At 39.9% G+C, this 20737-nt stretch overlaps 1 protein-coding gene across 2 annotated transcripts in view; it reads right to left on the minus strand.

Moving 5' to 3' along the window:
* UBAP2 (ubiquitin associated protein 2) overlaps positions 1–20737 on the minus strand; it is a 97887-nt gene that overhangs the window by 52986 nt on the left and 24164 nt on the right. For both annotated transcript variants that reach the window (XM_054398092.1, XM_054398091.1), the window contains exons 8-15: positions 16127–16179; positions 11529–11596; positions 10100–10289; positions 8676–8889; positions 6984–7258; positions 5723–5895; positions 4387–4597; positions 3188–3227 (exon numbers count right to left, since the gene is read on the minus strand). In XM_054398092.1, coding sequence (XP_054254067.1) covers positions 3188–3227; positions 4387–4597; positions 5723–5895; positions 6984–7258; positions 8676–8889; positions 10100–10289; positions 11529–11596; positions 16127–16179 — 1224 coding nt within the window. The remainder of the gene's footprint in view (positions 1–3187; positions 3228–4386; positions 4598–5722; positions 5896–6983; positions 7259–8675; positions 8890–10099; positions 10290–11528; positions 11597–16126; positions 16180–20737) is intronic.

Genomic DNA, 20737 nt, shown 5'->3' on the forward strand with positions numbered 1-20737 from the left:
ACCATGCTTTGTAGTTTTTGTAGTTTGACGAATTGCTTTTCCATTTAAACTTTCCATCACTCTCCAATACATTTGTGTGAGTATCATTCTTTTGTCCCTCTCAGGGCAAAAGAGGATCTGTCTGGCCTCAAACAAAGGGGTCCAGGATGGTTGGACCTACTTCAAACAGGAGCTCCTAAAGGCACAGGAACTGGCAGTTCCCACATGCCGTAAGACGAGCCGGCGGGGAAGACGACCGGCCTGGATGAGCAAGGAGCTCCTGAAGGATTTAAGGGAAAAAAAGAGGGTTTATCGCCTTTGGAAAGGGGGGGAGGCAACTAGTGATATGTTTAAGGATGTTGCTAGATCATGTAGGAGAAAAATTAGAGGGGCAAAAAGCACAGTTAGAAATTAAACTGGCCGCTTCTGTGAAAGACAACAAAAAGCATTTTTATAAATATATTAATGCTAAAAAGAGGAGCAAGAGGAGCCTCCACTCTTTATTCGACGTGGAGGGTAACATTGTAACTAAGGATGAGGAGAAGGCTGAGATTCTAAATACCTTCTTTGCCTCCATTTTCAACAGTAAGGCAGGAGGACTTCAGGATAACTGGCCTCCTGAGCTGGTTGATGGGGTCAAGGAGCAGTGTTGTACTCCTGAAATCCATGTGGAATTAGTTCGAGACTTGTTGAGTCACTTGGATATTCACAAGTCCATGGGACCTGATGGGATTCATCCTAGGGTGCTGAAAGAGCTGGCAGATGAGCTGGCCAAGCCTCTCTCCATCATTTTCCACCAGTCCTGGCTCACTGGAGAGGTCCCAGAAGACTGGAAACTGGCCAATGTGACGCCCATCCACAAGAAGGGACGAACAGAAGAACCTGGGAACTACAGGCCTGTCAGCCTGACCTCAGTGCCAGGGAAAATCATGGAGCAGATTGTCTTGGGGACAATCACTGCATACCTGAAGGATAGCCAAGGAATCAGGCCCAGCCAACATGGATTTAGGAAGGGCAGGTCCTGCCTCACCAACCTGATCTCCTTCTATGATCAGGTGAGCTGCCTGGTGGACGTAGGAAAGGCTGTGGATGTAGTCTACCTGGACTTCAGCAAGAGCTTTGACACTGTCCCCCATAGCAATCTCCTGGCCAAACTGGCAGCTTGTGGCTTGGACAGCAGCACTGTGCACTGGGTTAGGAACTGGCTGGAGGGCCGAGCCCAGAGAGTGGTGGTGAATGGTGCCACATCCAGCTGGCAGCCTGTCACTAGTGGTGTCCCCCAGGGATCAGTGCTGGGCCCCATCCTGTTCAATATCTTTATTGATGATCTGGATGAAGGGATTGAGTCCATCATCAGTAAATTTGCAGATGACACCAAGCTGGGAGCAGGTGTTGATCTGTTAGAAGGTAGAAGGGCTCTGCAGAGGGACCTTGACAGGCTGGACAGATGGGCAGAGTCCAACATGATGACATTCAACAAGTCCAAGTGCCGGGTGCTGCACTTTGGCCACAACAACCCCATGCAGAGCTGCAGGCTGGGGTCAGAGTGGCTGGAGAGCAGCCAGGTGGAAAGGGACCTGGGGGTACTGGTTGACAGGCGCCTGAACATGAGCCAGCAGTGTGCCCAGGTGGCCAAGAGAGCCAATGGCATCCTGGCCTGCATCAGGCATAGTTTGGCCAGCAGGAGCAGGGAGGTCATTGTACCCCTGTACACAGCACTGGTTAGGCCACACCTTGAGTACTGTGTCCAGTTCTGGGCCCCTCAGTTTAGGAAAGATGTTGAATTGCTGGAGCATGTCCAGAGAAGGGCAACGAGGCTGGTGAGAGGCCTTGAGCACAAGCCCTATGAGGAGAGGCTGAGGGAGCTGGGACTGTTTAGCCTGGAGAAGAGAAGGCTCAGGGGAGACCTCATTGCTGTCTACAACTACCTGAAGGGAGGTTGTAGCCAGGAGGGGGTTGGTCTCTTCTCCCAGGCAACCAGCACCAGAACAAGAGGACATAGTCTCAAGCTGCGCCAGGGGAGGTTTAGGCTGGAGGTGAGGAGAAAGTTCTTCACAGAGAGAGTGGTTGGCCATTGGAATGGGCTGCCCAGGGAGGTGGTGGAGTCGCCATCCCTGGAGGTGTTCAAGAGGGGATTGGATATGGCACTTGGTGCCATGGTTTAGATAGGCATGAGGTGTAGGGTGACAGGTTGGACTCGATGATCCTTGAGGTCTCTTCCAACCTTCTTGATTCTATTCTATTCTATTCTATTCAAACCAGCACAACATGTTAGAGCAGGTTTTCTTCCTGAAGTAGAAGTTGGTTTACAGTTACAAGGAACAGAATCTCCATCTTCATTAAGACCCTTACAAGACACCTGAACACAATGTGCAAGACAGACAACCAGGACACATGCAGGATTGGTCAGAATTACAATCCAATGACAACTAAGAATATTATCACCACATAAAAAAGGAGAAAGGACAGTATTTTCAAATTCATTTGAACGCATGAAATAGACACATGGAAGAAGACTGATTCCAGTGTATGTGCTTCACAACAAATGAACTGGCATAGAAAAGGAGACTAACAAAGCCATTATAGAATAATTGCAAATATACAGGAAATTCTCAAATATTTGTTATGTATAGCAAAAGAACAAGTCCTGTAGTAAATTTCATTAATTATTTATTACTTCTGTATACATGAGCAAGGAAGTTTTTGATTTGAAAAGTTGTCTTTATATACAACAAAGTGGTAACCCTTGGGTATATACACTCCTCCTCTTCATTTAACTGAACATGTCACTAACAAAACACTGAGTATAAATAATAAAAATACAGGCTGCCCTACTAATGACCTACCTGAATAAATGTTTAAAGAGAACAATAGACTGAAAATTGAAGTGCTGGAACTACAAAAGATGTCAGCTCACACTACTGCCTTTCAAAGTTGTAGGGGTGCTACAAGTACTACATTAGAAAGACTCCAAGATGAAGGTAACAGTAACACCTGTATGCAAGCCAGTACTGAGCTATTGTTCCTCCACTGCAAGGCAGCAAGCTACCTGGCAGAGGGAGCACCTTGGTCACCCTTATTCCCCAGGGGCTTGTAACAGAACAGGGAGAACATAAAACCTTAAACCACATGTCACGTAGTAGGGCACACAGCAAGTATTAAGGAAAGGTTAGAAAGCCCTCTGCACAACCAATCTCTATAAACTTACTGTCAAGAGGTGCCTGTGTTCTACCAGCACTGTGCCCATTCTGTAAACAAAGCAGAAATTAATGAATATATCACCTTACAAGTGTATTAAATTTTCAGACTGAATCACACATTGAACATGCTTCATGCAATATTCTATATTAATTCTAAATGAAAAGACAAAAAGGCAGAAAATATACTTTTACTGCCTTTACCAAAAAACACATAATAGTTGTCTCAGGTGCAAGGTGTCCTGAACTTAAACAGTTTCTACAGAACTATAGAAACCCACACACTGCCCATTCAACACCCATCAGTAGGATACCTTCCCGTGTACTGTATATAACATAAACTTCAGGTTCACAGTGATATGAAATAAAGAACTGCATTAATATATAGGAAATGGTTGTGCTTTTGATCTAATGCAACTCACAATTTTAACTATCCAAGTCACACAGTGACGCCAATTTTTTTCCATTGAAAGATAAGACTTGAGAAGCACCAGTTCTTTTTTTGGATAACGCTGGAGTACAGAAGTGGATAGTCTATGCTTGATCCTCACCAGTACATACGAGCTAGTGCAGAAGACAAGTGTGACTGAGCCATTACAGAACAAAGGCCAAAAGTAAATAAACTTACAAACCGTCTCACACATGCTCCTTTAACATTTAATAAATTACATTCTCTTAAACCAAATCTATATTCTATACACAAAGAGGATAGGTGCTTTGCTATCTCCAAGGAGAGTTCCTTGCTGTCCTAGATTAGCACTCTATCTATGCTTTTTAAAATAAAACATGAAAATAATTCCCACTGGTGTTTAGTAAAGCTGGAGGGGCCACAGTTTAATTTGCTAGGTGCCATATATATTTAATAAATAATATACTTTTGGATTAAAAGTGTCAATTCATGGCAAAATACCACTACTAACATTCACACAGACAGTTCCTTTTCTTAAAAGCTAAGCCTCAGGGAAGGAAACTCAAGTAGAATGTTACGTGTTACTAAGAAAAAAAGGTCAAACAGCAATATAAAGTGTCAAAACCCATAAAATCAGAGGTTCTTATGCCACAAAGAGTATGGCAAAAAATAGCTACGCGATAGGAATCAAAAAGTACCACTTGGCTTGGTTAGAAGTATTAACATAGCAGGGTAACACAAGTCTAACAAGGATAAGAATACTTTACCTTTTTCAAGGTCTTACTTCTGAAATTCACTTACCATAACTGCAACAGCGGTTGATTCAGATGGAACCATAGAGCTTTGGTACGCTATCCTACTATGCACAGAAGTCTGTTCATAAGAGGACGTTGTTGTTACTGGGCTAGTGCTCTGGGATGAGCAGGTCAGACTGGAAGAGGTGATGGCAGAGGTTGTGTAGGTAGACTCCTGTACTGTATTGGATATTGGCAAAGAGGTATTCAAAGGATCACTGGAAAAAGTAAAAATTATTTATCATCTTGGTAAATGACATCTCAAAAACCATCACGAAAATATCAGCTCCTGTACGGTTATCTGTAACTACCTATATACCTAACTATCTATAACTATGACAGGCAGCCAAGTCCACCTGCTTTATACTAGAAAATATGACAATTTAAAAAAATCAAATAATTTAGCTTAGGTCCCCAGCAATCACTGCTTCATCAGCTGCATTAGGCATCATTCACCCTCCTCCAGCTATCTCAACCAAAACAGGAATTTACACACAAGCATCTTCCAGTTACAATACCTCCACCTTCTCAAAGGATAAACTAAGGATCACAATATCTTTTTTAAAACAAATAGATTAATAAAGTCTGGTATACAATGAGAAACACCTAGTCTGTTTTAACAATAGCATATTAATGTTAAGAGTAGCTGTCTAACAAAATGAAATATGGAAAGACAAAAAAGAACTCTTTAAAACATGCAGGAGGAGTGTTTTACTTTCTAAACAGCTTAGTTCCATTTCTAGAACTACAAATTACTGTGAAAGCTTATTTTTACTAATATTTCTGAATGAATTTCAGGAAACTTTTTATCAAAGCCAATTTCTGAATGAATAAGGACCTAAAAAATGTGTAACTGGTACACTGGCATTTGTCGATGGCTATTTTAGCATTTCAGTAAGAGATTCTGCATACTGAAAGCCTGACTTCTTTCCATGCTTCATAGAAACATCAGATCTGTCATCTGGTGCCACACTACTAACACACATAACTGGTCCAAGGATCTCCCCTACATGTAAAGCAAAAAGTTTGGGCTGTGAAGAACAAACTCCCAAACAAATTTGAAAATCAGGACAATTAAACATGAGACAGCAGTTCTATGAAGCATAGTTGATCATAAGGTTATTCACATTCATGTCAACTCCAGGTTCATGTTGACTCATCAAGGGAGATTCTGATCACCATTTGAAAAGAAATTTCTCATTTACAATACCATCTAAAGAAAACAGCCTTAGAACCTGTATTTCCCCTTCTCATTACATGGTAACCATGCCTTGATGTTTTTGGCATAAGTCTGACCCCCTAAAGAAAATACGTAATCACGCACAAGAGGAACTCACACATACTTTACAGATTTTGCGTACAAGCTATTGGTGGTTGCCTGGCTGGTCTTCTCACTGCTTGAAGTTGATCCAAACTCTGGGAGTGCCAGCTCTGATCCAAACTCCAGAGCTCCAAACTGAACATTTAACCCTGTCACATCTGCTGATCCAGGCATCTCCACTGCAGAGGCAGGAATCTTAAAGAAGGAAAAAACCAACACTGTAATTCCTTTGCATGCACTGTTTGTATTAAAGGTACCAGTAACTGACAACCCTCTCCTCCCTTAATCACAGGCTTCTTCAGTTACTGCCTCAGCCTTCATTGCTAATTAGATCTTCAACAACCCCTCAGTTTACATTGCATAAATGAACCATGTTCTCCTAACTTGAAACATATCCATTGACTCTGCAGCCTGTATCTGGAGCTGAGAAAGTAAGCTGTACTATTCTACAATATCCAAGTGTCATCCATGTGCATTCCTCTTCAGCCAACATTTCACCTTCTGGCTACTCAGTCAGTCAAAAAGCAACAGTCATTTTCCACACAGAGCAATCAGATACGTGTTTGGCAAAGGTGACACCACTGTATTTTGGACCTAAAAACTATGCAGACTAGAATTTCCTGCTTTATAAACAAAAAATACACCATTGTCTTTGCTCTCCTTCTCCCTAGCAACATATATACAGAAGAGAATCATAAAATGATTTAATTTGGAAGACACCACCAGGATCATGAGTTTAACCCAGCATTGCCAAGTTCACCACATCCACACATCTCTTAAAGACCTCCAGGGACAATGATTCCACTCTCCTGGGCAGCCTGTTCCAGTGCCTCACAATCCTTGCTGTGAAGAAATTTTTCCTAATATCCAACCTAAACCTCTCCCTGGTGCAACTTGAGGCCATCTGCTCTTGTCCTGTCAGCTGTTTCTTGGAAGAAGAGACCAACCCTCACCAGCTAGAACCTCCTTTCAAGGTAGTTGTCAAGAGAGATAAGATTTCCTCTGAATCTAATAATCTCCAGTCAAAACAACCTGTTTCCTTCAGTTACTCCTTGCAAGACTTGTGCTCTAGACCCTCCATCAGCTTTATTGCCCTTCTTTGAACATGCTCCCTTTTGTAGTGATGGCCCAAAACTGAACGCAGTATTTGAGGTGAAGCCTTACCAGTGCTAATCACCCGCCTTACCATGGCAAAACCACTTCCCTAGTCCTGCTGGACACGATTCCTGACACAAGCTTTTTCAAGTTTCTGTTTACTACAGACAAGATACTCCATTACCCACCTTGGATGCTGGAGTTATCTTCCGTTTTGGTGGTTTTATGTGTTTGTGTGAGGTTTGATGGGCAGTCACTGCCTGGTTATCCATAGACATAGTGGAGAGCTGCAAAATTTTGCTAACAGGTTTAGAGGCATCTACTGCTGATGGCTCTCGAAGTTTCACCTGGGAGGAGGAGGACTCCAGTCCAGGAGGAGGAATAGTAACTGCCTTTGTTTGTTGCTGCTGTTGCTGGGTCAGCTGGCTCAGAACTGGGGATGGTTCAGGCTGGGATTTAAAGTCTGGTCGGTGTTGGGAAAAAGAAATACCAACATTGAAGCATTAAACTCTGCTCTTCATGCTTCTGCTCTTTATGAAAGAATCTGGGTGACCTAACATACGCAGTAGCTATGGTTTTATAGTGGGCACAAGTCTCTTTCAGACATTACATGAGTTTCACATTTAACATTGCCACTGCAATAATAAGGCTAATATTCTATATTCTCTAATTTAATCAAATAGCTGTACAAGTATTACTTAGCTTTCCTCAAAAATAGGAAAACAAAACTATGTGGTCACATAATATTATCAACACCTGTCACAGACTGTTTTAATCAAACACTGCAAATTTCACTGCATGCTGATAAAACGTGATTACTTCCAAGGAGTCTGGAGTGGCAATTTAGAGGTGTTACGATTTCCTGCTCTTATGAAAGAGAAGGCTCTCAACACAAATAGGAAGTCATCTACCATCTCATCTCAACCTGCCTGAAAGTCAAGAGACACTGAACACTGTCAGCTTTTTTCCAAGTGTTCCCCTTTCACATGTTTCAGATGTTGGAATCCATGCATGGACTCAGAGCACTAGTCAACCACCTTAAAAGATACACTGTATTTGCTATATATGAAGGTTTCTTTACTCAGTTGGTAAAATGCATTAGAAGGCAATTTAAAATCTTTTTTTTTTTCCAAAATTGTTGCATGCTAAATATTATAACTGCTACTTTGCTTATCAGGGAACTTATACACATACATGAGACAGATACAAGATCTACCACATTTGAGAGTGAGAATATTTCTAGAAATTACACTGCAAGAACCAAGTCTGTCTCATTTGCACTGTTTCTCACAATTTCACTCCACTAAAAAATAAATAAACCATACTATTGAGAACACAAAAAGGATTACCACATCACTGGCAGCACACTAGGGAAGGAATGCAAAAATGTGACACACATTATAAAGATATTCTACAGTGGTCTTTTGAAATTCATGTAATGTCTGGAAGAGAAAAATTTGTGGGGGGAAAAAAAGGACAAAACATGAATATTCTACCTTATATTCAGGTAGAGGCAGCACAGGAATAATGAAAATCAGTATTTTCCAGGATTTGTTGAGAAATAAAGTCACATCAATGTTCCACTTCAATATTCAAGCACATTAAATCAACAATGTGACTACAGGAAGGCTGAACAACTTCTAAAGACACAATGAATTTTACAGATAGGCTTAAGCCAATCAAAACTTAGATACACTTATAATGTCCACTACCAGTGCCTAAGTGTACCTCTTAAAATGTCGTAACTAACTGTATTATAAGGATTACATGTTTTAGAAAGAGCCTTTCATTAAGTCTCCCCTTTTAAACTGTCACTGGCATTAAGAAACCTTATAGGATAACAGAGAGAACAAGAGAGAAAGCTACGTCAAAGTACTTACCAAACTGACGAAGGACCGAGGACTGAGCAATGGATGCTTTTAGATCCCAGGATGATTTAGTAGTCGTGGTAGTGGTGGAAGAGCTACTGTCACTATGCTGAGAGGTAAATTGACCCAATCCTGGTGGTTTCAACTGGTCCAACATTTGGGATCCAGAAGAGTTTGACAATTTAGAGGACCTGAGTTCTCCAAAGCCAGAAGAAAGAACTGGAAACTACCAAAAGAGAAAAAAAAAAAAAAAAAAAAGAGGAAAACAAGTATTTAATAATTAATCTGAATGTAACAATAGAGTCAATGCGTCCGGCTGTTAGTTGGCAGCAACTAAAACCTCTTCTACCCTAGATCACTAAAAAATGACCAATTATAATAATAATTCAGCAGTTGCAGCTTATAGCCGTATCACTGTTTATCACTGGTCATTAGCATGACCAGCAAGACAAAGGAAGTCATTCTCCCCCTTTATTCTACTCTCGTGTACCAGTATGAGACCCCACCTGGAGTACTGTGTCCAGTTCCAGGGCCACCAAAACAAGGAGGACATGAAACTTTTGGAGCAGGTCCAGAAGAGGGCCACAAAGATTATCAGAGGACTGATGCACCTTCCCTATGGGAGAGGCTGCAAGACCCTGTTCAGCCTGGAGAACAGAAGGCTCTGGAGAGACCTATAGCAGCCTCCCAGTACCAGAAGGGCAGCCTACATGAAAGCTGGGGAGGGACTGTTTACAAAGGCTTGTAGAACAATGGGGAATGGCTATAAACTGAAAGAGGCCATATTTGGACTGGACATTAGCAAAAAACTCTTCACAGTGAGAGTTGCAAGACATTGGAAAAGGTTGCCCAAGAAGGTTACGGATGCTCCTTCTCTGGAGGTGTTCAATGCCAGGTTGGATGGGGCCTTGAACAACCTGTCTAGTAGGAGGTATCCCTGCCCATGTATTGGAACTGCAAGGTGCCTTCCAACCCAAACCATTCTATCATTACCTGATTCTATGTTCACCAACACAACTTCCACCACTGCGACTGCAGTATCACTCATTTACTTGAATCTATGCATCTCCAGATAGCATGTATTTACTAACAGTTGAACTAATTTTCAGAGAAGATACAAGTGCTCAATTTCAAGTCTTCACAACTGACAGAGAAATAGGCAGGTTTACACAAAAAACATTCACCTTTGTGCTTAAAGGTAACACATCATAACTTTCTTGCATAGAACTCTTCACTATAAACAAATCCCCTCATCCTAAATCAGCATACAGTAAAGGCATCTGCTCTCCACTCAAAATACTTCATGTAAACTGACAAATAACTACTTTGCAAAACCAGAAAAAGTTCTTTTTCTTGAGTGTGTGAATGGAAGTATCTGCAACCTGAATTTTGCAAATACTGAAACATGTCATGAAATGACCACATGATAAGATTACCAGACTTTGAGAAGCATAAGAGTTCCCAGCACTGGAGCTGCTAGATCCTGATGTCATCTGGGTGCTGTGCTGAGAATTTGTGAAGACGAGAGCTTGGCCAAAGGTTTGCTGCTGTGAAGCCTCAAATGAGTTTCTTTCTGCCTCTTGGTTAGAAGCCACAGGTTTCTGAAGCAGTGCTACCAAATCAGTGCTGTAAGCAAAAGCAGAGTCTGACTGGGAGAGACATGATGGTTAAGCTGCACTGAAACTGAAGGAAACACTAACAATACTAAAAGTTCTGTACCCAGCAACAGAATTGTTACCAATTAACAGTCTTTCCAAATATTTTTGTCTGCCGTAAAGAAGCAGGAGAGGTTTTTGGCAGAAAGTAATATTCTGCTAGCTGAACTTGCCACTAAAGTTAGAATATAAAATACCTTTGCACTCTTTTCAAACATGAACAAAGACACATAATCACATAAAGAACCTATTATACAATTAGTATAACCAAGTAACCAGAGACAAGTCAAAAACATACATTAAGAGTTTAAGTGGATTCTGTTTGTGATCTCATATATATTGACAATCAACATTCTGTATGTTATGTGCCCCCTTAAGAACGGAAAGGAATTCAAGCCAAACAAAAAACTCATATATACCCCATCCTCCAAAAAAAAAAATTTAAAAAAAAAACAACCAAAACAAACATACACAAAAAACAACCCAAAACAAATGCAAAACCAATCAAAAAACTAAAACACCAGAATCTGAGTTGATGAATTACAACACTTTCTAACATAATTTAAGAGACATCCACTGGAAAAATATTTGCATCACAACAATGAGTAAGTGAGCACATAACCATTCAGAAAGAAATTAATACCAACTGCAGACCAACTGACACCATGCCTCCTCCAGATCACATCCACGTTACAAGGACAGTTTTGCTGCAGTCCGGAGTGTAGCAGTACAGCTGTACCAGAATGTTCAGGACCATCAGGCCATCTAGTGTTCAGATGTCATACTATCCAAATACTGAAGTCTTCATCACACAACTTTAACTTGCTCTCCTGGGACCAGAGGCTAAGGCTGACAGCTTGTTGTGCAACAACAACATTCCACAACACAACTGGCCAGACATTTCATGAAGATAAAGGCAAGTAAAGGAAGTAAGTAACAGACATTTTTTGTTCTCTACCTGAACATTCTATTATCAGTTAAGGCAACTCACCTTTAGCTCCACTTCTGTTGTCAACAATAAGTAACACAGGAACCCACAAAAACCAATGATTTGCAAGTAAGGCTTTGGCAGTTTTAAAATTAGCTTGACCAAACTCTGATTAGGGCTGCACAGTGTTTTATTAATCAACGCTTTATATGCACAAGATAATACTGGTTCATCAAGGAGAAGGTTTCTAAGGTACAGGTAAAACACAGAAAAAGAGCTTACCTTTGCCTGGGAGGCACATGACTCTCAGCTGGAACACAAGAGGAAGTGAAGACTTTGGTTTCAGAAAGCTGAAAAAGAGGCAATGGTGGAGGGGCATTTTTAAGATGAAAGTCAAAATTACCATTACAACTAGTTTTTCTGGAGGACAGTGAGATGATTCTAGACAGTTAGCATGGCTCCACCAAGGGCAAGTCCTGCCTGACCAGTCAAGGGCTGTATACAGTGGAGTGACTACATCAGTGGGTAAGGGAAGTTTGATCTATTGAACACATACACTAGTATGACAATGTAACTACTTCAATTTGAGCAATAGTTTCACTGAAAAGTATGCCAGTAAAAAGTAACAAATCTGAAGGATGGTATACCCTCAGTGTAAACATCCCCTATGCAGATATAATTTAGGACTCCATAGAGCAGCTCTGAAAAATCTTGTTGCAGAAGTCTAACACATTGCACTCTTCTCACACATTTCACATGTTCCTGTGTTTCAGATTTCAGCTCAAATCACCAGCACTGAAGTATATGCAGTGAACCAGGACATGTGGGGAAACAGGGTTGTTTTGGTTTTTAAGTGGAGTTGTTTGTTTGCTGTTTAACAGCTTTTCACTTTAAAAAGCCACCAAAAAAAAAAAAAAACAACCAGTAGTTAAACTGCTACAACATCCTAGGACTAACTAATACATACCAACAGGAATACTTGCAAACCAGAACAGGTCTCAGCCCTGTACAGTTTAACAAGATAAAGATAGATATGGATGTACAGTGGCTGCATTTCAAGTTAGATTGGACACTCAGAAAAAGTTCTTTACTATGAGGGTGGTGAGAAACTGGAATGGATTGCCCAGAAAAGCTGTGGATGCCTCATTCCTTGAAGTGTTTAAGCCAGGCTGGATGAGGCTTTGAGCAAACTGGTCTAGTGGGCGGTGTCCCCACCCAAGGCAGGGGGATTGAAAGCAGATGATCTTTGAGGTCCCTTCCTACTCAAGCCATTTTATGATTCTAAGAAAACAAAACAAGTTCTCCTGCTGCCTCCTCGTAAAGAAAACGGTAATTAAAATACGTCCCCCTGCCCCACCTCCAAAGTACTGCTGTTTTAAATAAAAACTAAGATTACCAATATTTTATAGAAAATCTATGCCTTCACCCACTTTTCAGCAATTAGTATGTATTCTATTTCTCCCCGTCTGGTATTTTCCATAGTTAAGCTTTATTTTTGTTACCTGGGAGAAGTACATCACAATTGTGACAAAACCCCAGAGCCATCTACAGTACCTCAACGTTTGTATGGCCCCTTATTGTCCAATGTGCTGAATATCCCTCTAACAAAATATACCTACTTTCAATGAAAGTAGTTTCCACCCTATTTAAAAACATGCTGACAATTTACTAAAATTGCTGAATGCTCACTACTGAAGATAAATACCAGGCAGGACTATTAGACTACAAAAATCTAATCTGTCTTAGGCCAAACAACATTAAATTCCACTAACCTGTTTGTAACTTTTATCCAACTAGAAAACAGCACATTTAATCAAAAATATTCCTCAGAGAAACACTTGATCTTTATCTGCAGACAACAAATCATGAGCTTCCTTGACTGTTTTAATCATGAGTCATTCTGCTAGAATTATTTATTATACATTGAAATGCATAGCTCCACTTCCCATCCATGAGTTCATATTATGCCTTTGTTTTCTAGACAAAAAAACCCAGTTCATTATATGCTAATAAAGTAACCTTTTTGAGATTCGGTAAACTAGAAATACCGTTCTCAAGGATCTCTTCTATCTGGAAAAGTTTTTCAGCAATTTTCCACAATTAGTTTTTGGTAAAAGCAATGAATAATTGGTTGCAGTACTACATGCAAGAAGACTACCATGGATTGTGAGGGGGGGTTGTCACTGCATCAGCCCTTCAGGAGATCATGTTGAGTCTTTTTCTTCATCACCCACTACAACCCTGAAAATTTTTCATTTGCTGCTTTCCACAAAAAAGTCCTTTGCTCTTTGTGTGTCTTTGTTCCTAGAAAACATATGTGCACTTGGCTATATTAAAGCATTTGTCATTCGATAAGGTCAAATCTAGCAGAGGCCCAGACTTCTCTGCATGACAAGTTTAATTTTAATTGCCATTCCAATACTGTTATTTCTCACGTATGTTGTTTAGCAATAATTTTACTTTTTACTTCAAAATCATTGATAAAGACACTAGACAGCAACTAGCCCAAGACTGGAGTCCTTTATAGTCCTCCGAGACAGGCCCATGTTCCATGAAGGTCCTCCTGTAAAAGATTTACTTGCCAAAGATTAAAATCTGACTTACGCATACTTAATGTGTTTTGTGATAGCATGTAATTGTTTTTAGAACAAAAGACATAGATCAAATCTTTTACAAGGACATACTCTATCTTCACAGTTGCTCGTACTTTACTTAAAGATCAAGATCAGGTTTATTTAGAACATTTCCTTTCTACCTCTCCAATGGAAGTGTTTAGAATAATCATTATTTTGCTTTCTTACACCCAATAGTGGTTTACTTAGAATCAACCAGGTTGGAAGAGACCTCCAAGATCATCCAGTCCAACCTATCACCCAGCTCTAAGCATTCAACTAGACCATGGCACTAAGTGCCTCATCCAGTCTCCTCTTGAACGTCTCCAGCAATGGTGACTCCACCACCTCCCTGGGCAGCCCATTCCAATGGGCAATCACCCTCTCTGTGAAGAACTTCGTCCTAATATCCAGCCTAGACCTCCCCTGGCACAACTTGAGACTGTGTCCTCTTGTTCTGCTGCTGGTTGCCTGGGAGAAGAGACCAACCCCCACCTAGCTACAACCTCCCCTCAGGGGAGGTTTATTTGAAGTGGACCTATTCCCATGGCACAAGTCATTTGAGGAGCCACTAAGGGAACTGGAGTTGCTCAGTCTAGAAAAGAGGATGCTCTCTACAACTACCTGAAAGGAAGTCAGGTCTCTTCTCCCAGGTAACAAATGACAAGATGAGAGAAAACAGCCTCAAGTTACACCACAGAAAGGGGCTATTAGCAAAAATTTCTTCACTGAAAGTGGTTAAGCATTAGAACAGACTACCAAGTGAAGTGTAATCACTGTCCCTGGAAGTGTTCAAACAATGTGTAAATGTGGTGCTGAAGGACACAGTTTAATGGTGGGTTTGATGGTGTTACACTAACAGTCGGATTCAATGACCTCACATCTCTTCCAATCTTAATGGTTCTATGATTCTAATTTTCATATGACTACCCTGAATGGCACAAGCTGCATTCTTACACTTCTACTTTTCCTTTGTGCAGAATAATTTCTTCCTTTATTTTTTCCCCAAGCATGTTTTTAGCTCATGTGTCTGCAGCTCACCATTTCAATCACCCTTTCTGAACATCAGCACATGAACAACTTGATCTTAGGTTACAGGGATTGCTCCAGAACTCTAAACTTAATAAAAGTTAACAGGATAGGGATTTCACCTGCTGTTCTTTCAAGTGCAAATTACCCAGGTTTAATAAACTAAATCTTCTATCAGTCAGCATCACTCAGCACTCTTCTTGTACTGTACTAGCATCAAATACGGTTAAAAAGCACATCCAGAAATTTTCACTTACTCCACCTCTAATGTATCCTATAGCAACAGAGGACAAGTTTAAAAATATGTCAGCTTCTGATGCCAGTTACTGAAATGCAACTGACCTAGGAAACCTAGAAATTTTAACATTTTCTTTCTTTTCTCAAGAGACACAGCCCTTTCATTCGGTACGAGAGTTTTTATCTGTTAGAAGAAATGTTCACACATTTCTAAGGATAACACTGATGTGCCACACAATCAGAGGCAAAAGGGGTGACCTCCCATACAATACCTTACTCTTCTAAAAATAAACTGGAAATAATGGATATTCCTAGAAAAGATTAAAGACTTCTTAGAAGTTAGTTTTGCTTTCCATATTTCTTGTTTGTTTTCTGAACTGCAAGGCTTTAATACAGTGACTGAAAACTTAAAATCACAAATGCAATTGTCATGTGATCATAAACACCAAATTCTTTGCAGACAAGAAGACATGTCTTGCCTGAGAAAGCATGGGAACAAAAATCACTGTAATAGTTTAGACTACACAACATGCAAGTAAGTGCTAAGTTCAGCATACTACAAGCTCCTTTTTTAAAGATTATGAACATGAAGTAGAAGAACCATGCAGACTTCAAACAAAAAGTATGAAGTGGGAGTCCAAAGTCCATAGTAAGCTTCAGACCTTGATTATGTAAGTTTTGTGATAATACGGCTTTGAATCGCTACACAGTAGGGAGAAATATGCATTTAACATCCATCACCATTGAACAGTGGAGAACTATAATTCACAAATACTTAACTTGGGATAAATCTCAAAATTCTATCATCTATATCCACTTAGCAAAATAAATTAGTATTTCTTGATTCAACTTCAGTTTAAAAATAAGCTTATGTAAATATATATAAACAAGCATTACAAAAATCAAGGTAAGAATTATTGCATGCATACAGCAAAGTTTTTGTTAGACAACACAAACTCTGAAAAAGGTAAATAATCAGTCTATCCAACAAGGTACACTTACATCTTCATTCCAGTCTTCTGCTGTCCATTCTTCTATTGAGTTTTTCCACGCGCCTATTGTAATTTGGGGAAGGAAAGAAAACAGTTAAAAGCACAAGTTTGTACTTCAACCCCTCTGCTTTACATGCAATCTTATTTTCATTATTAGTGGAACACAAGGACATGGTAATTTGGAACATGGGAAGCACTGGAGAATTGGTCTACAGATCTAAAATTTTCTCCCCTTGCCCCCTGTTTAATTTCTGACTTCAGGAATTGCAGATTACCTGGTACCACAGAGGCTCAGAAATCAGTGATTAATCCCATACACTGGAATAAATTCCTCTTACGTCCCTGTGGCAGGTGTAACTGCCTTGTAAACACAAAAGGCCTGACAGCTTTCTGGACAAAGGGCCAAGGCTTGCTAGGAGCTGACAAAGATCAATTTGATGATTCCACACATTAACTGGCACTGCTGGACCCAGAAGTTCTAACTTTGCCTTTGTGTGCATCGAGGACTCATCCCTCCAAATAATTAAGAACTTGACCACAGTGCACCCTGCTATGAAGAGGGGCTTCTCCACACAGCAAGCAGCCTGGCTGTCAGATCCTCTCCTGTTAGACTGGCACCTTGTCTGAGGAGTCCTCACCCCCCCACTTTAGATCAGTGTATATATTTAAGGATACCCACAGGGAGATTTTTCTGAGTGAGTGCACATTTGGTTTATATCTCTCTCTAGATTGCTTAACTGGTTGTGCAGCAGTAAATTCGCAACTGACATCTGAGCCTGTCATTTTATTGTGTCAGAAGGAGTGCAGAGTAATTGCAATCAATCCACAGTTTTCAATTGGTTGTTGCTGTCTATTTTGTGGACACCTCCACAACAGACCAAACAATAGCAAGAGGTTATTCGATCCTGCCATTGGATCTCACAGTTTCATGCACAAATTCATGAAGAGCCTGAACAAAACACAACCAAAACATCTAATCCAACATCCATAATCCTACTTTAAACATATTCAAATTCCAGAACCAAGCTATACCTCTGGAGGCTCATTTCCAACATCTTTCAGGGCAGAAGAACCCAAATGCCTTCCCCTGACAGAGCAATTGTAATACTTAAACAATTCCTAAAATGGCAGCAGAAGAGTCAGTAAGATTCCACTGTAGCTGCAAAACACTTCTTCCTGTATATTGTAGCATTGTATATCTGAGCACAGCATGCAGTCCACAGCATGCAACAATGGTAAAACTACAGGAAACTATCCAACAGGTGTGAAAACCTGATCCTTCCCACAGGGAACAGCAAGCACAGACATGCAACAGCAATAAATGGACTGAAGGCCTTGCCCACCAGCATAAACATAAGGAAGGTCATCCCAGCAACAACCAGAGCCTTCATTTAAACTACACAATCATCAAAAAAGAAAACACCAGCAATAAAGTTCCTGATAGCATCAATTTTGATCAAGCACAAAGGCAGGAGAGATACTACTTTATAATGATCTCCTTTTACTAAATCACAAACCCTTTTAGACACATTCAGAAACAAGCCCCCTAAAGACAGCACCAAATCCAGTTCATACTATCACTACATTAGCACATTCTTCTGTACACCATCATAAAGCAGCACCTTGGGCAGAGGAGGCTCTAACCCAGTGCGGCAAACATGCCCACCACAAAGCCATACACACAGTGGGGAGAAGACATGGCAAAGCAACACCTACTCTGTCAAGCAACACAGAATTGCCTGAAACATCTCGTGCTCACATTTTACCAAACAGCCCCTAACCGGGAGTTTTCCACATGCTGCAAAATGTCTAACAGTCATATCCAAGCACATCAAAAATACCATAATGCCTCGGTTTCTAGATTAATCCACCTATCTCCATAGAAATTTTGAAAATAAGGAAAAAACAAATGAGCAGCAGTTTTTACAGAAACAGTTAATTTTCTTGCCCTTCCCCTAACCAGAACAGGATTCCTTCTTCTCATATTTCTTCTTTAAAGAAACCTTTTTTTTTTTTTTGCCCTGTTTCCTCTCTCCATCATGGAAAGGCCTGTCTCTGTAGAAGACTAATTTTGTGCTGGTACTAAAACTCTAACAGTGTTCTGAGTCTGCAAAATCAAACACAAAAAGAGCTCAGACATATCAAGATCAACCCTTGAGCATACCTCACCACCTCTGGGAAACTGAACCTGTTCAGAGTAATACCTGGGATATTTTTCTGATGTTCGGTTTAAACCTTCATCTGCTGCTCCTACTTAGGAACACAGTACAATACATTCACTCTTTTTAAATATTAAGGACAGCCCTTCTCCCTTTTGCTAGTCTACCAAAGCTGCTAAGTTTATTTTATTATTGTTGCTTATTAACATTTTATCTTTCCAACTCCATCCTTCCAACTTCAGTTATACTGCTTTTCGCTGCATTAAACCTATTTTTAATGCCTTCCTCCTATTGACAGGATTCTGTGTCAGATCTTACCTCAAGTGCATCACCTTGGCTTTACTGCAACTCCATACACACTCATTGGAACTGCATACATGCTCTTCCCAAGCTTCCCCCCCATGCAAAGCATCAAAGTTCAGGAGTTACGTTTTCCACCAAAATTATGCTTTGTGTTTTCAAGGATTCTTGAATTAGTCAATTCAACCTAGATGGTTATCTGAGACTCCTTCTTGTTCCCCTTTGTAACAAGTTCAGTTGTAGAAAGTAATAAAGCAAATTAAAAGTATACTATGTTTTTGGCCAGTCTTCAGCTATTTTCCCCTCCTTTCTTCATTTCCTGTCATGCTGCTTGTTTGGTTGTTTTTTGTTTGGTTGGGATTTTTTGTGTTTGTTTTTATGTGGCTTTGTTGTTGTTTAGTTTGTTTGTTTTTAAGTAATCAGTTGTAGATGTTAGCCCAAAAATAATTTTATTTTGGTCTATCTCAAATTTATATACTAATACTTTCCTTATGGACCATCTTCACATTCTAGAATGACCTAAATGTTTTCTTAAAACATTCCCTTGTGACTTCAACTAAAATAACAAAGGAAGTTTTTCTGTGAAATGTATGATACTTCGTCAAAGTCAGAATACCAGTAAATCACCAGATTACAGCACCATTTTTGTAACCTAGTTTGAGAAGTGACCGTCTCCAACACAAATTTATTTACAAAAATTGCTGTGATTTTTACTCAAGATCTTCAACTGCCTTGTACATTACAAAAAAGCTAAGAGACTGAACATTCAGGATGCTTGTAAGAAAATACTCATTACACTGCTAAAATTTATTCCATTTTGGATAAAGATTGGTCATTTTGTTTTTTCCTACCTGACCATTCCCTTTGCCTTTCAGCTGCACATTACACCTGTAAAAATTATGATGCAAGAAAACCAATGCTGAATTATCTGGAATACAGTTGTACGTTACAAACCATTAACCACTTAATCTTTAAGCTCTTTGTATTTCAGTCAACAACAATAAATTCTACCTCTACAGAACCAGCTAACTTTTCTATAGGACTACTTGACAGTGCATCTAGAAGCACCTTTCATTCAGGCTACTGCAATTCCTCTGGCATCCTCAATAATCCAAGACAAGAGGTTCTACAGCATTTTGAGAGCACTGCAGGGACAATTACATTTTGAAAACAGTGTATTTCTTCTAATTTAAAATTCTACTGTTGATCATTTCCCAGCATGACCTTAAAGAAGAAACATTCAGTAAATATCAAAACTCCACAAAAAGTTTATACTTGCATCATGCTTTCCAAAAACATTTTGTTAAGTAATTCAGTTTTGTTTGTCCAAACAGTTGCCTTTAAATTTTTTCCCATATGTTGATTAGAAAGTAGTAAAATATAAATAAATCACTATCAGGTGTAAAAAGGAAAATAATGATTATTCTAAACAATCCTATTGGAGAGATATTTACCATAAGATTTAGTTCCCAAAACAATCTTTCTCTCTTCTTCACTCTGGGAGAAACTAACCGGCTTCTGCTTCACCTTGGCTGCATTGTTTTGGCTAAGTCTAACAGCAACTTGTTCTGCTCCTTTCTCTTGTCCCTTTTGTACAGGGAGGTAAGGGGGAGGCAGGGAGGGAAAACCTGTTGCAGCTGCCCTGGTCTTTGGCAAGGGGAATACTGTTCATTAATTGTAAATATCTGTAAATATTGTATATTTGTACATATTCATTGCATTTCATTGTAGAATGCAGCTTTGCTTGTAAATACAGCTTTCATTTGCTTCCAACTGAGCTGGTCTGGCAAATTTAATGTTGGGGGGAAATTTTCAACCCACCACATTACACCCAGTTACTAGTTTTTAATGTAGCTGCAGATGAAAGACACTGATTTTTCCAAGCAGCTAGTGAGAGATAATCTTGTGTCTCTATGTTTTTTTTTTTATTCCACCCAAAAGGCAGAAAAATGGGACTGGGTAATGAGGAATAAAGGCAGGGATTTCCATCCTGTCCTTCCCTGTGCATACTCTTATCTGACATCCTTCATTTGCCTAGTGCATGTTTTATGGACTTCCATACATATACATTATCCTCAGTCAAATCTTTAATAACTCCATATTGGGAACTTATTTATTCCTGGGACTGCTGATTTGTAACATAGCAACACTGTAAATTAAGG

The sequence above is a fragment of the Indicator indicator genome, chromosome Z (genome assembly GCF_027791375.1).
Source record: "Indicator indicator isolate 239-I01 chromosome Z, UM_Iind_1.1, whole genome shotgun sequence".
Classification (NCBI taxonomy): domain Eukaryota; kingdom Metazoa; phylum Chordata; class Aves; order Piciformes; family Indicatoridae; genus Indicator; species Indicator indicator.